Genomic DNA, 15,740 nt, shown 5'->3' with positions numbered 1-15,740 from the left:
TGGCAATACATCAGGCCATTTTAAATGAGTTTCTGTGGAGCTTTCCAATCATTGATTTAATTTGCCTGTTTGTTTTTTCTACCTGGCCAGAATTCTGTGGGTGATAAGGTACATGGAATTTGGGTGTTATTCCCAGATTTTCATATATTTATTTTCATATTGTGTCTGTAAATGTGTATTTCTGTCAGAATCTATTCTTCCTGGCATTCCAAACCTAGGTATGATTTCTCAATACAAAGTTGACTGTGTTTTTACTGAATGGAAAACCCTCTGGCCATCTTGTCAGCTGATCCACAATCACTAAGCAGAATTTGTAATTCCCAGATTTGGCATATTAATATAATCTATTTGTAAATGTTCAAAGGATGTATATGCTACTGGCCTTCCTCCAAAAGAATTTTTGCCTAAATACATGCGGGTTATAATATGCTGGCAAACCTGACAAGATGAGCAAACCTTAATAGCAGGTGCTACCCATGTTTTCTTTACTGTATCCACTATTCCTTGCACGCCAAAGTGACCCTTCCTGGGTATTGCTTGGAAGATTTGACGATAGAATGTTCTTGGGAGAATAGGTTTTCCTACCAAGGCTATCCATACACTGTTGTTTTGTTGGGCTTTAAAATTTTATTTCCACTTCTGCACTTCTTTCTCTGGGTATACTTTTGTTAAATCTGTTTCATTAAGGATCAAGAGGTTTAATATAACTTCAGGACCTTCTACTGCAACTTGTTTAGCTGTGATATCTGCTCCATGGTTTCCCCTTGCTACAAGTATCATTGCAAGTGTGTGCTTTGCAATGGACTACAGCCATCTGTTTTGGTAGCTGTAGAGCTGATAAAAGTTCATCGATTATTTTTGCATTTGCAATTGTTCTCCCAGAAGATGTTTAAAACCCCCAGAAGATGTTTAAAACCCACGTTGCAACCACAAAAATACAAATGTGTGGTATATGCTGAATGCATATTTTGAGTCTGCGTATATTGTTGCATCTTTATCTTTTAACTGTGAGACAAGCTTGTTTTAAGGCAATGAGTTCTGCAACTTGGGCACTTAAATTTCTAGGTAATGAAGCAAACTAGAGAGCCTCAAACTCAGTTACTACAGCAGCACCAATGTACCTTATGCCTTCTCTCATGTAGGATGAGCCATCAGTGAAGAGAACTAAATCAGAGTTATTTAGAAGTGGATTAGAGAGATGTTCCCAAGGTCCTTCTGCTTGCTGAACCATTTTCTCACAGTCTTGCAATGGGTCCCCTTGAGTTGGCAAATCTAGTAACAAAGTTGCAGGATTCAAGTTGTTACATCTTTTTAGTGTTTCAGGGTAACATGGGATTCAGTATTGTATGGGGAAGAGTGGAATGAGTTTACTGGTATTAATAATTCAGGATCAGGAAAACTATCCTCTATATCCTGTCCTTCACTCTACATTTCTTATTTCACTTTCTTCATTTTCCAAATTCTCTTTTCCTGTATCCCAATTTGCAACATGTACAGCTCTACTCCCCTTGGAAAACTTTCATAACTGACTGCTGCCACCATGTGTCCCCTTCTGGGAATCATGTTTTGGGGTGTTGCCACTACCTACCGGTAAATAATTTGGACGTGCTCCATTTTTTATGTATGTCTGCATATCATCAACCTGGTTGGTACCCTGGAAATACCTATCCTAGTATGCATTTGGATAGCCAGATCTCCTATCTTGATGTTCATATCTATAACCATTGCCAAACCAATTTCCTCTAAATTGACTGTCTCTGAACCCAATGTAACCTCTGTCTTGGTTTCCCCTGATAAAATCTCCATTATTTCTAAAGTTATTAGGGAAGTATCTGCCATTCTGCCTGAACACCTGTCCCCATGCTCTACAATCCCTCATCAAATAGATTTCTTCCACACACATATCATTGTGGACCCTGATTATTTGGTGTTTTTTTTTTAAACCCTTACCTTCTGTCTTGGAGGCAATACTGTGTATTGCCTCCAAGGCAGAAGAGTAGAAAGGGCTAAGCAATGGGGGTTAAGTGACTTGCCCAAGGTCACACAGCTGGGAAGTGTCTGAGGCCAGATTTGAACCTAGGACCTCCCATTTCTAGGCCTGGCTCTCAATCCACTGAGCCACCCAGGTGCCCCTTGGACACTGATTGTTAAAGGTTCTTTGTTGATAATAGAATTGCCTTGGTGGTCTGTGCTCTTACTACAGCTAGTTTTTTTCCCCCTGGTGTCTGTCTTACTTATTTTTACCTTCAAGTCTTTTATTTCCTCAATAATCTCATTGTTTCCTTCCTCCTGTTTATCTTTGTCAGGCTAGTAGATACAAGAAGCGATTCTTCTGAATTTATCCAGTTCCATCTGGTTCCAGTCTGAACACTGGTACCTTAAGTAATTTTTAATTTACTTAATTAAAAAAGGTAGATATTCCTCACAAATTGTCTCCTCAATTGTTTTATGTCATTTTCTCTGGTTATATCTAGTCCAATCCAGTGCTCTCCCAGGTCAATCAACCTATCCATGAAAGTAGAAGGTATTTCTTCACTTTCCTGCCTGAAACACTCAAACTTTGTTCAGGTACTTGGTCTTTCTGAATAGTCTTTCATTGTTTGGAGCAGTGCTTGCCTTACCTTAACTAATGTTGGTACCTGTGTTCAGAATTAACTTCCCAATGAGGCTGAACTAGAGGTCAGTCAGGGATGTTATAATTCTCATTGGTTTTCCTGATTATTTTTTCCTTTTCCCTTTTTGTGAGTAATGCATCCAATAAAATATCAGTCATTGTAACTTGGGTCAAACTGTTTGATAATCTTGAATTTTTTGACAATCTCTACTGTTTCCTCCTCGAAGGAAGGAGTATTCTTTATAAAACTGTCCTTATCACTTTAAGCCCTTGTGTTCTCACCTTGACTAGTTCATGTTCAGGTGTTATCACTGGTACTTCACGCAAAGGGGAAAAAACTGCCTATGGTCTTTTCTAGTTCAGCAGTTTCCCTTTCCAATTTAGTGGTGTCCTTTTCCATTTCCTCTCTGTTTCTCTTGCCTCATTATTATAGTCTTGAGATGATTTACTTTCATTGTCATTTCATCAAATCTTAATTGTTTTATCTTTGCTTCTTTGAATTGGTTGAAAATGTAGGAGAGTAGTATCTTCAGAATAAATACCAAAAATATTGCACCACCAACTAGTGGTGTATATCTTAGAACATCTAGTAGAGTAATGGAAAGCATCTCCATTAAATATTTAGGAAATGGTATTTCCCTAATATAGACAGGAATTGTATGATTAAATAGTTGGGTCATAGTTTCTAGATTCATTTTGTTAATTAACCACATATCTAAGTATAATCACTATTTTTAAATGAAGAACCTCCATCTGACTCTGCCAAGGCTCCTTGTGTGTTGGATGAAAGTTGTTCTTCAGCACCCACAGTGGTGAAAGCTGAGAGGAAAACTGTAAATCCAAGTCTTTTTAAAGCTCTTGACTGTATCTTTCTATATTAAAATAATAGTATCCATTTTTGGGTTCTTTTATCCTTTTGGCTCACCAGATAGAAATTGATAGTGTATCCATTGAACTGTAGTTATTGATCTCAATTAGGCAGTTGCCTATTAGCTAATGTGGGTGGAGATTCAGTTGTAACAGTTCAGCCTAGTTAGAGGTTTGATGAATATATTACTGTAGATAGTTTGTAACAAAAAATGTATATATTTAATAAATTATTGAAAGGTTCAAGGAAAAGATAGAAAGGAAAAATACAGGATTGGGGATATATTCCCTAATCTAAGAGAACTAAACTTTTTCCCAGTACCCCTCTGCCTTGCAAGAGGCTGTCTTCTTGCTTGAGATTCTCAAGCCTGATTTAAAACTCCTTAACTCTAATTGCCCAATATCTTAATTCTTACCAAGCTATACTAATTAATTATCTTCATAAATACACATACACACACACACACATATATATATATATAAATGTTTAAAATTCATTGTCTCCTTTTACTTCCTCTAGCTAGAGATCAATTTAGTCACTCTCATTCTTTCAGCAGCTAGCTCTCTTCAGGGTCTGAGTTGGGCCTACCTCCCTCTGCAGTGACACAGAGAAAAAGCAGTCCATCTCTCCTTACAGTTGATCTTTTCCACAATATTTTTCCTGAATCTCCAAGTTTTTCTCCAATACCAACTGTCACCAGCTATTCCAGGGTTTTCCAGAGGGCAAATCCAACCAATCACTCCCAGAGTAGGTAAACTCCAAGAGAGTTAGTTACTTTACCAACTGACCACTTAGGCTCCTGACAATTCTCTTAAGGAACTTCCGTGAAGATTCTAGCTGACTTTTTAAGGTAACCCCTCACTCTTCTTTCTCTATTTCTAGTTACCAAGATCCTAATTAGTCTAAGTACTTAACTCTTTTTTTTAAACCCTTAACTTCTGTGTACTGGCTCATAGGTGGAAGAGTGGTAAGGGTGGGCAATGGGGGTCAAGTGATTTGCCCAGGGTCACACAGCTGGGAAATGTCTGAGGCTGGGTTTGAACCTAGGACCTCCCATCTCTAGGCCTGACTCTCAATCCACTGAGCTACCCAGCTGCCCCCTTAATTAACTATAATAGTAGTGTGAAAAAACTGAGCAACAATATTAAATTATTAAATTAAATATTAAATAATCTCTATACTAGGATAACATTTGATGTTTAAAAAGATTTGGGTTATCTTTTCAGTTTGATGGATAGGTGTTCATTCAATATCAAGAACTTAGTAAATGCTTACCATGTGCTAGGTAATGGAGATACAAAAAAATATATCTAACTTCAATGAGCTTCCATTGCAGAAGGGAAGATAATACAAAGTATGCAAAATATTAAAAAATAAAAGACTAATATTAACAGGAAATGGAATCAGTAGAAAGTTGTTCTTAACATAATCATAGAGGAATATGTTCAATATGAAGCATACAAGCATAGTTTAGTAAGAAATACTTGGGAATGATTAGGAAGATGATTTTGACTTGCTTTAAAAAAACTTGTAAAAGAAGTTGTTATATTATAAAACACATTGATAAATAGGACAGTACTGACCTTTAGCAACATAAATCATAGAATGTGATTTGGGGAAAGTGTGGGTGGGGAACATATTTGATTCATCAAATTTTAATCAGCAAAACACATTGTAATGCTGTTTTAGGTTTTTTTTAAGGTTTTCCCTTTTACTTTTCAAAAGTAAACCCAAGAACCTGAACACAACCAAAGAAAAGAAAGATACCATAATATACTTGAGAAGAAAATCTGTGATTAATCATTTTGATATGACGATAATGCTAGTTATATTACTAACAAATCAGAACAAGATTTTTAGCTAGACTGAGTTTCAAAAAACACAGCTCTTAAAGCAAAAGGCACTTCAGTGATATTCAAGTTTGCATTGTTTTTACAAATTTTTTATTTAAAAATAAAATTGAAGTAGAAATACAAAAAAATCTTAACACATGATAATTCAAAGAAAGGTTCTTTGTTAATTCTTTTGACATTGTTAGTTCACTTGAAAACACCAAAACAAGAAAATTTTGTACAGAAATTTTATTGTGCAAAAAAGGAATGTGATTTTTGAAAAAAAAATTCACTTACAATGGATATTTGGCATTGATGGAAAAATATTATTCCTATGTGAAAATTCAATGCAACATTTACATTCAAGTTACACTTACAATTTCCAGGTCAAATGCTATCTAAACTCACTCTGAAGAACCCATATTATATTCTAAAGCACCATTTATTATTCCGTAAAAGGCTAGAGTTTTCTTAGAAATTGATTTCTTTATCTCATTGAATCAAGGAAGTCTAAATTTAGATGAAATTAGATTAAACCTGCAATAAAGGTCTATTTTATACTTGAATTTCCAAAGTTAGCATTTGTAGAGTTAAGAAATAGCTTGGTACAATCAGATATTAAACTATATAATGGTTTTCTTGTCTTACTGACAAAAAAGCATTATAGAAACTTATACTGAAATGACTTGGTGCTGATAAATTATCTCTTTAAGTGATCATTATAGCCATATAACTGCAAATTACAAGACTTTTAGATGAAAGAAAAAACTGCTATAAGTACCCTTCTTATTTCTCATGTAGCAGTCATCAAGATGTTGAACAAAATAAAACATATGAAGAAACTCAAAACCATATAGCTTTATTTTTCTTAGTTTCCACTAGCTAAAGTTTTTCCTCACACATTCCACAAATTAAGTTATTTAGCATTACTTCATAAATACATTTGTGAATTTACTGCTTATTTCAAAATTATACCAAGGGAACTGTTCTAGTTTCTTGATTATGTTCCATGGTTTAGTTGTTTTGTTTTTTTAATGATTTCTTCCAAATAAAGAAACTTTGTTCAAAAATAGGATTTGGAGCTCTAAATTTATTACAAAATAAGTAATTTCACAAGTAAGATGCATCTTTTTTTCAACAGTTCTGTGCCATTTTTCTTCACAAATTCTAAAGTCAATACTCTTATTGTCTAGACTGTGCAGGCAAAATTAAAAGATCAGAGGTTTCTTCTCTGTCCCCACTTTCTTGATTGTCTCATGTTAAGCTCTACTTTTTAAAATCCTAGAAGGATTGACTCTGAATAAGTAGGCAGATACCTTACAATAAGCACCAATTCTATGGGTCTTTTTTCAGGTAGCAATTTCTCCTCCACTACATGCAGGCTGGCAGCTGGCAATGGGTGGTTGAGTTGATATAATTTCTAATTCAGATTCACGTACAAAAATCACTGCATCACCACTTACGTTTATTAGACATTGTGCCTGTAAGTGCAAGAGAAAATGTTCAATCACAAACCTAAAAAATATATGTATGAGCAGTCTACTGTTTTGTGAGGTAAAATGCCATTTAAGAAAAGACAACTAACATTTCAAACTATACAATATTGTTTAAATTAGTTATAACATGCTTTATAGTGGCAATGAAATAAGAATTGCCAAGGATTTTATATACATTATCTTACTTGAGCTTTATAACAATCCTGAGGAAGACACTACTAGTATTAACATCCAAAATTTATAAATGAGGAAACTGAATTAGAGAGTTTTATGTGAACTGGCCATAAATACAAAACTTGGAAAGGACACAGGTCAACATACTAGAAAAATGATCATCTCACTTTGGCTTAAAGAAGTGATGGAGAACCCAAAACCTTTTGACCATAGACTCACAGATGATAGGATCAAAAAATTAGAGGTGGAAGGGCCTTTGAAGTTATTCAATCCATTCTAATCCATTTTATCCAATTTCCTCGTTTTGTTGATGAGGCCCAGAGCAGTTAAATTTCCTGAACTCACACAGGTAGCAAGTTGCAGAGATGGTATTTCAACCAAGGTCTTCTGGCTCCAAATCCAATGCTCTTTCAACTATACCACATTGCTTTTCATAACATGTTGACTATCAAGCCATTTTCCCATCTGGATAGTTCTAGTCATTAGGAAATATAACCTTACATCAATCCTAAGTTTGCGTGTGCAACTTCCATATACTATTTCCAATTTTGAGGACAAAACAGAATTAGTCCAATCCTTCTATATGACAGCCCTTAAAATACTTGAAGAAGGCAATGATGTATCCAGATCCTAGATAAATATCTCATAGATTCTCACATGGGATTGTTTGCGCTCACTTAGATGCTCCTTAGCTTACCAAAGTCCTTCCTAAAGTGCATCAAACAAAATTAAACAAAATACATCAATTGTGGTATGACCAGCTTCCTGATCCTAAACATTATACCTTTCTTAATGCAACCTAAGATGAGCTTTCTCTCCTGCTACATTATCCATTCATACAGACCACTAAAAATCTCCTGATTTTCACATGAAGTTCCCTCTATATACACCTCTGCCATCTTGTAATTTCAATTTTAGCCCAAGTATAAGACATTGTCTATATTAAATTTAATTTTGATTGATTTAACTCAACAATTCTGTTAGTTTTGAACACTGGTTCTTATCTAGACTGTTAGGTATCTCCAATTTTGTCATCTGAAAATTTGATAAGTATGCCATCTATAGCTTTATCTAATTCAGAGAATAAAATGTTAAAGACTATAGGGCTAAAAACAGATCCTTGGGCATTCCATTAGAGTCATTTTTCCAACTTTACATCAAGCCAATAATGGGCTCCGACATTGAACAAGTTATAAATATACCCATAACCACACATAATTACTTTATATATACATGTATACATAATGGTTACGGGTATATTTATATATACATATATATTTAAAAATTACAAAATATATAACTATAATCTAGGTCATATTTCTCCATTTTTTCCCACAAGAATAGCATGAGAGACTGTCAAATGTCTTGCTATGGCATTTCCCTAATCTACCAACAAAAGAACCTTGTCAAAAAAGAAAATGAGATTATTCTGGCATGACCTTGTTTTGATGAAGCTATGATGGTGCTATATGATTATTGATTCCTTTTCTAGATTTTAACTAGACCTCGTTAATATATTTCATATTTTTGGGAGGAATTAAAGATAAGTTCATTGTTATACACTGCACAAGGTCCTCCATTCCAATTTTTTTAAACTGTCCTCTATTTTCTGCTCTGACTCTCCAATTCTCTATGATCTTCCAGAGACCATAGGAAGTGGAAGAACAATTACACTTACCAGTTCTTTTAGTACCTGAAGGTATGGTTCAGCTGGGTCTTGTGGAGTGATTTAAACTCATCAAAGGCAGCTACAGGCTCTCTACCTATCTCCCTGCTTATCTAGACTTTTTAGTCATTTTTACTGGCCTTTCCAGACCAAAGATTATTTTCCTTATAGAAAAAAGAAACCAAGTAAAACAAGAATCCAGTATCTCTTCCCTCTCTGTTATTTGTTATAATTAATTCATCCACCCTGAGTATCCACATTTTATCCCTTCTATGATCTTCCTCTTTCTTTTCCAAAAGACAGCTTTAAAAAACCATTTTGTTGCCCCTACTTTTCCTTTCTAAGCTCAGGCACACACATCTTATAAGACAATGCCCAAATTTAAGAAATCATTTTCCATTACCTGCCTTTGCCTCCCCTTTCCAAATCTGTCTTTAAAAATCCATTTGGTTATTTCCTTTGTTTCCACACTGGTGCCTTTGGATAACTTTTGATAGCTCCTGAAGAAAACTATTTTGCTTCGCGCCCACCTTTTCCCACAGTCATGCAGCAATTGTCAGAGGGGAAGGGTCTGTTCTGTTTCAAGCATGACTCCAAAAATCTTTCCATGCCACCTGACTTATTAAATCCCCAGTCAGCTTCAGATAACTCAAAAGAGAGAATGGGGGACTAGGTCACCAGGTATGTATTGATCAGTTAATATGACTACTGTGAAATATAGATTGATTAGAAAGGAAAGATGATATGTAGTTGAGCTCTTTGAAATCTTCATTATATCATCAAGCAGCAATTATCTTTTAACTCTTCTCAATCATCCCAATTTCAAATATACTACTCACCTACCTTAAACAAGACAGTCACCAAAACAACATGCAAAAAAATATTTGGGAATTTGAAGAAGAAAAGAATTAGGAGTGTTAATTGATACCCAGCCCCCAGTTTCCCTCCTAGGATTCAGGTATTTCTTTTTTAGTATACACAGTAAGAATAAATACTGGCTGCATTATTAATTCAATACAGGTAGGCAGTGTGGTCTGGAGGAAAAATACACATTACTTTGACTATCCATTCTACATCACCAAGAGGAGAGAAAATAATAAAATCAGATCAACGATGTAGGGGAAAAAGCCCTCCTTTTAAAATGCATTTTAAGTCAGCATATTCCAATGCCTCACTGTGATTTAGTGGTAACTCTGGATTCTCAAAGGCTCTATCAGCATATGAGATCTTGCAGGTCCTTCCAAAATAAAAAGATGTTGGCCTGGTAATGTCCAAGAATCAGCAGAACTAAAATTGGAAAGAGGTTCATCATCAGAGCAGGAGTTGCCAGATGACCGATATATTTTCTCCATAGGAAATCATGAAACTGTCTACTAAAGCAATGAGAGGTTGTGATCTGACATGGTAGAGGTTATGTTTGCTATGTTTTCTGATGATACAGAATAACTGCTCTTCCTCAGAAGAGTAACACAAACTTAAGGGGATTAGTGACTAAATTGGGAGAGAGAATCATTTTGTTACCTTTCTAAACATTTTTAACTTTAGAGAAGGGCCCAATTTCTATTTTGAAACCATAAATCACTAGAAATAGTCTTCATCTTTAATTCTGCTGAAACTTACCAAAAATAAATATTAAAATTTCCCAGTACCATGATGATTTTTTTTTTATATTTCCACAAGTAATATATAACACAATGGACAAAAAAAATGCAGGGCTTAAAGGTAAAGAAAAACCAAGTAGTAAGTAAATTTTTTGTACACATGCATGTATAGTAAATGCCTGTGCAATTTAGTAATTTAAGTATTTCCTCTGAGAAGTTAAATGACTTGCTTGACATTGCAGTTAGCCCTGGTGCTACTAGAACTGGGCGCCAAAACTTAGTTCTCTTTATTTCTAACCCAAGAATTTAGATGTATCTTCTTTGATGTTTTTTTCCCTAATGTTCCAATTATATTTTAATAGGATTTTTTAAAACATTGATTTTTAAATTTTTATTATAATTTTTATTATCATAACTCAAAAGCCAAGAAAAGGCATTTGTGAGAGTTTAAAAATTAAATAAACATAACAAAGTCATAAGGAAAATTCCAATATTACTGAAGGGAAAAGAAAGAATAAAAACAGCCAGATGTCTCTTTCCCCTTACCAATTAAAGCCCAACTTTCTCCCTGGAAGCTGCGTCTCTTTACCACAAAGGTGGTCAGGAATTGAACAATAAGACAGTACCTCTTCCCAATTGAGGTCAGATTTTGAGTTCTGGAAGAGGTAATACTGGCTCTCCTGTATCAACTACTGGGTGCCACGAGACATAGAAAAAAGCTGACTCTAGCAATTCAACTTCCAAAGTAGTAAAGAAAGCTCTAGAACCAAAGAAGTTACAAAAAGTGCCTCAGTGAAATCTAGCCACAATTATTTACACATTCATTAAACCAGTAGAGTTCTGCACAACAGAAAACACAAAACCACAGAATTGTTTTTTTATTATGGTATTTTTTCCTACCAAAAGGTAGGTAAAATATAATGATGACCTCACCTGATTTTTGTTTGGATTTTCCATAAACACACACTGCTTCATTATGTAGGAGACAACTGCATTCCCTCCTAAAGCGGCCACATGAGCTCTCACCATTGCGAACACTTCAGCAATAAAAGCATGGAGAAAACCACTGACTCCTCCTTCCTAAGTGAAAAAAAGATGTATATTATATATATTCTAGGCAATATGCTAAATGCAACATAACACTTAACTATCATAATGTTACGATAACTAAATTTTCATTCATATTTTGAAATACGAGCAGTGCTCAGTGACTTTTAAACAAATTAGTAAATCTCTTCAGGCTTATTTTCTAATTTCTAAAATTAGGAAATTAGATTAGGTGATCCCTGAGCTCTTCAGTTTTCAAGTCTAGATATCAAGGCATTGGTGCCAATGATCACCCTAATGGAAGGCTTGAGGTCCCTTTTTTTCAAGATTTATTTGGTCTCCAGGAAAAGTACTTTTAAATTAAAATAGGGAACATATAAGGCAGATGACAAGAAACCTGACTGGGAGATGGGGCACATTAGTCAAGTCTGGAACCCAATATGAGATGAATCTCCATTCTAATAGGAATGCAAAAATGCCTACTGCATGCAAGATACAAGGTAAAAATACAAATCAAGAGCCCCAGGCTTCAAAGAGGTTAGATATGGTATGTATAGATAGAAGGAGAATTCAAGGAAAACTGAAAAGATAAGAGTATGAGCAATTGAAGGCATCAAGGAAGGCTTCCCTGAGGAGGTGGTACCTCAATAAAATTTTTTTTAAACCCTTGTACTTCGGTGTATTGTCTCATAGGTGGAAGCGTGGTAAGGGTGGGCAATGGGGGTCAAGTGACTTGCCCAGGGTCACACAGCTGGAAGTGGCTGAGGCCGGGTTTGAACCTAGGACCTCCCGTCTCTAGGCCTGACTCTCACTCCACTGAGCTACCCAGCTGCCCCTCAATAAAATTTTAAAGAAAGGCAAGGATGCTGAGAAAAAGATGAGAGAGGGCATCCCTGGAACAAGGCACAGCATATCTGACAATGTGGAGGCAGGAGCAGAGGGCGGGTTCCAGAGGGAACATTTGTGAGGGCTACTCCATAGCATCTCTTCCACAGGTTCCTTTCTTTCCCCCAACATTGCCCAATCTCCTGCTTCCCTACTGCCCAAACCACTGTTCTAGCCTCCTCAATGTCTCCTCCTGAGGGTCTCTGTTCTCTCTAATCCATCCTTCACACGGCTGACAAAACAATCCTCCCACAGAACTCCATCTCAAGAATCTCTGATGGGTTCAACTGAAACCTCCTCAGGCTGGCATGTGAAGCCCTTCACCATCTGGCTCTGACTTACCTTCAGCCCCTTCTCTCACGCTACTCCCCCTCATGTGCTCATGGTTGGGGGCAAACTGACCTACTGCCTCCCTGACCTCAGCATTCAATCTCTCACCTTCCCATCCCTATATGCATTGGCTCCTCCCTCCTGCTCCTTAGAGGCACAGGATCACACCTCTGGGGCAGGAAGAGTCCTTGGAAGTTTTCTCGTTCAATTTCCTCCTTTTACAGATAAAAGAAAGTGAAGCTGGGTGAGGTTCCAGAGCTGAGATTGAAACTCCAGTCCTGCGATTCCAAGTTCAGCACTCTCTACTGCACAGGCCTATCTCTGAGACCATTCACAGTTTGTTTCCCAATGCCTAACAGTCCTATACATACAGCAGATTCTTCACAAATATTTACAAAACTTATTATAGAATTTTAGCACTGCTCAGTAAAACCACAAACAATTGGATCAATCACAATTTTATGGGGTTTTTTTCCTTTGTTTCTTTTGGGCACCAGTTCGAGAGTTCCCACCCCCAACAGAAGCCTTCACTAATTCCTCAACTTGTCAGTGTTCTTCCCCCCAAATTCCCTTCTATTTACTTATCTCTTTCAATCTATCTCCCAACAGCCATTCCATATGGCATAAATTTGTTTTCTTTCTTATCCTTGCCTCACCGGTGTTTTGAACACAGTGAAATGTTTATTGAATTAAATCTGGAGTTCTCAAAGAGCTAAGTTAAGTGCAAAAAAGCTAGAAATATAGGTAGGAAACAAATTGTAGAGAGCCTTAAATGCTAGAATTAGCATTTGGTTTCTAGGTTACTAGAATTAGCATGAAGGTTACTAGGAGTCAGAGTAGATACAATATTGATCTTAAAGACCCGAATTCAAATCCTCCCTCAAGATACCAGCTGTGTCACCCTGGGAAAGTCACTTAACCCCTGTCTGCCTCAGTTACTTTAACTACAAAATGAGGATAACAATAGCACCTGCATACCAGAATTATTGTGAGGAAGGGCACAGCCCAGTGGCTGATACATGGGAGACACTTAATAACCACTTGTTTCCTTCCTTCCCAATAAAAAGTAAAGTCCTTACATTCAGAATTCCTAGTACCAAATATAGCACCTTACAGGTAGTAGGTGTTTATAAATGTTTGTTGAATTGAATTGAATTGATGGCATTTCTATCCAATTCTTTAATGTAAGCATACTATAATTTATTCATGTCCACCATATATCTCTTCATTCATTTGACCCACAATTTTGTCTTCAGATATTGTAGCAATGACTTGAAGACATGTATAATCACTAAGTGAATATTGGTATTTCTCAAGGTTATCCAGTCAAGTGCCTCCTATTCAGTTATGGGCAGAGTTCATTGCCCAAAAATCTGGGTGCCATTTTCTACTTTAAAGCTTAAGACTTCACTAAGACTTTTAGAACATCCCATATATACCAAATAAGCAACTCTTTGGGATGTCTATCCAAAGGATTATCATTGTCTGTATAGCAGGCAGCTTACATCCACTGACCTTTCTGATGTGCAGAAAATTTGAGTAATTATGATTTAGGAAGCTGTGTCATATTCCAAAGCCTGATATGATCAGTATAATGTGTCTCATCAGAAATACTTGGATAATTTCACCAAAAAATCAAATGTGTTGGTACTTACCTCCAACATAGACTTCTCTTGGTATAAAATTTGGTCTAATTCAGTTATTCTTATCCTTTTTGCTTTCCTACCATTACTACTTCCTCACATGATAAGAATTGTGATAGTAAAGCCCAAATATGACTCCAAAGTTACAGAAAAGAGAAGAGTTTGTCAAAGAAATATTTATAGCACCTGTCCATTTTTTATCATTCCCCCCCCCCCTTCCAATCCCATCTTTAAATACATTAGGGATTATTGACTTGTTTTTCCTCCCAATGTTCCTAATGGTTTGATGAGATACTAGTGATAACATTCATCATTCTTCTCCATAATATTTGAGAAATGAGTTTTTATTCTGAACCAGTATCAACTATGGTTGTCATTTCTCTCAACTTCACAAACAACTCAAGTATTTATGAGGGTTTAAGCTGTACTGAACCTCCTTTGGTTCCCTCAGTATTCTGATATGCATTAGCTGAACTTCCTGAGGAAACAGAGTTAGACTACTGACATCTGTTCTTTTTTAGAACATTGGGATGGTTTAAATAGAGTTCAGTTGCTTCAATATTTTCACTTGATTTTTTCTTCTAATTTGATCCTGATCTTGATCAGACATCCATATGACTTATTAGTTAATGGTCTATCTTCCAAATTACTTACTGGTCACTTCTTATGAGGCAAAAACAATTTCATGTTGGTATTTGGTGCTTACTACATTCAGTAAGTAGCATTCTATATACTGTACAATATAAAAGCATCTGGTACATTTTGTAACTAAAACCCAAATCATATTTTCATAGCTATACTTCTTCCATGTTACCTTTAAAGTAGAAAGGTGAAAAGAGTACTGGTTTATTAAGCTCTTTGTATCATCCTTCTACCTCTGCATCTTTTGTGGCAGAGTTGAAATTATCTTCATTTAATATTTTTTTCAAATGTTGATTATAGCCAAGACAATAAAACGTGACCTAGTATTCCATGGAAAAATAAGTCCACAATTTTTTACTTAGAACATAATAAATTAACTCGTCCTTTTTTATTTACTTAAGGAAAGCCTATGTGCCATCCTACCATTGCCTAAAATTTCTTTTTTGTATCGTAATTTCATTTATCATGAGAATAGCAAACTGTCCAAAAATGTAAGGTTCTGCATCTTGTGTCCATCACCTCTCTGTCAGGAAGTAGTTAACATTCTTTATCAGAGGTCTTATAAAGATATGGGAACATTGCACTGATTAGAGTACTTAAATCTTTCAAAGTTTTTCTTCTTTACAATAGTCTTCTTTTTATAAATTGGTCTCCTAGGTCTACTCAATCCATTCACTATTAATTCATGCTATTCAGGATTCTTTGAAATCATTTCTTACAGCGTGACAATATCCAATACATTCAAATAGTATAATTTGTTCAACCACTCCCCAATAGTCCAAGAGGACACTTTCTGATCTTCCACCTACCCTTCAGAATCAAGAAAGTTATTTTGCTTTTGATTATTCACCTCCACAGTTATTATCCACCATTTTTCCTATCCCCACTCATTTCCTTATTGAGTTTGATGAAAGTATATATGAAATTATTTGTGTGTATATA

The 15,740-nt window shown here is 35.7% G+C and overlaps 1 protein-coding gene across 18 annotated transcripts in view; it reads right to left on the bottom strand.

The window, feature by feature from the left end:
• Nucleotides 1-5,548: 5,548 nt before the first annotated feature.
• Nucleotides 5,549-15,740, bottom strand: part of C2CD5 (C2 calcium dependent domain containing 5) — a 138,932-nt gene continuing 128,740 nt past the window's right edge. For all 18 annotated transcript variants that reach the window (XM_044679335.1, XM_044679331.1, XM_044679334.1 and 15 more), the window contains 2 exons: nucleotides 11,185-11,331; nucleotides 5,549-6,795 (listed from right to left, as the gene is read on the bottom strand). In XM_044679335.1, the coding sequence (XP_044535270.1) occupies nucleotides 6,664-6,795; nucleotides 11,185-11,331 (279 nt within the window). In that variant the 3' untranslated portion in view covers nucleotides 5,549-6,663. The remainder of the gene's footprint in view (nucleotides 6,796-11,184; nucleotides 11,332-15,740) is intronic.

This window comes from Gracilinanus agilis, chromosome 5, assembly GCF_016433145.1.
Source record: "Gracilinanus agilis isolate LMUSP501 chromosome 5, AgileGrace, whole genome shotgun sequence".
Taxonomy (NCBI): domain Eukaryota; kingdom Metazoa; phylum Chordata; class Mammalia; order Didelphimorphia; family Didelphidae; genus Gracilinanus; species Gracilinanus agilis.
This window is presented reverse-complemented; position numbering and strand designations above follow the sequence as displayed.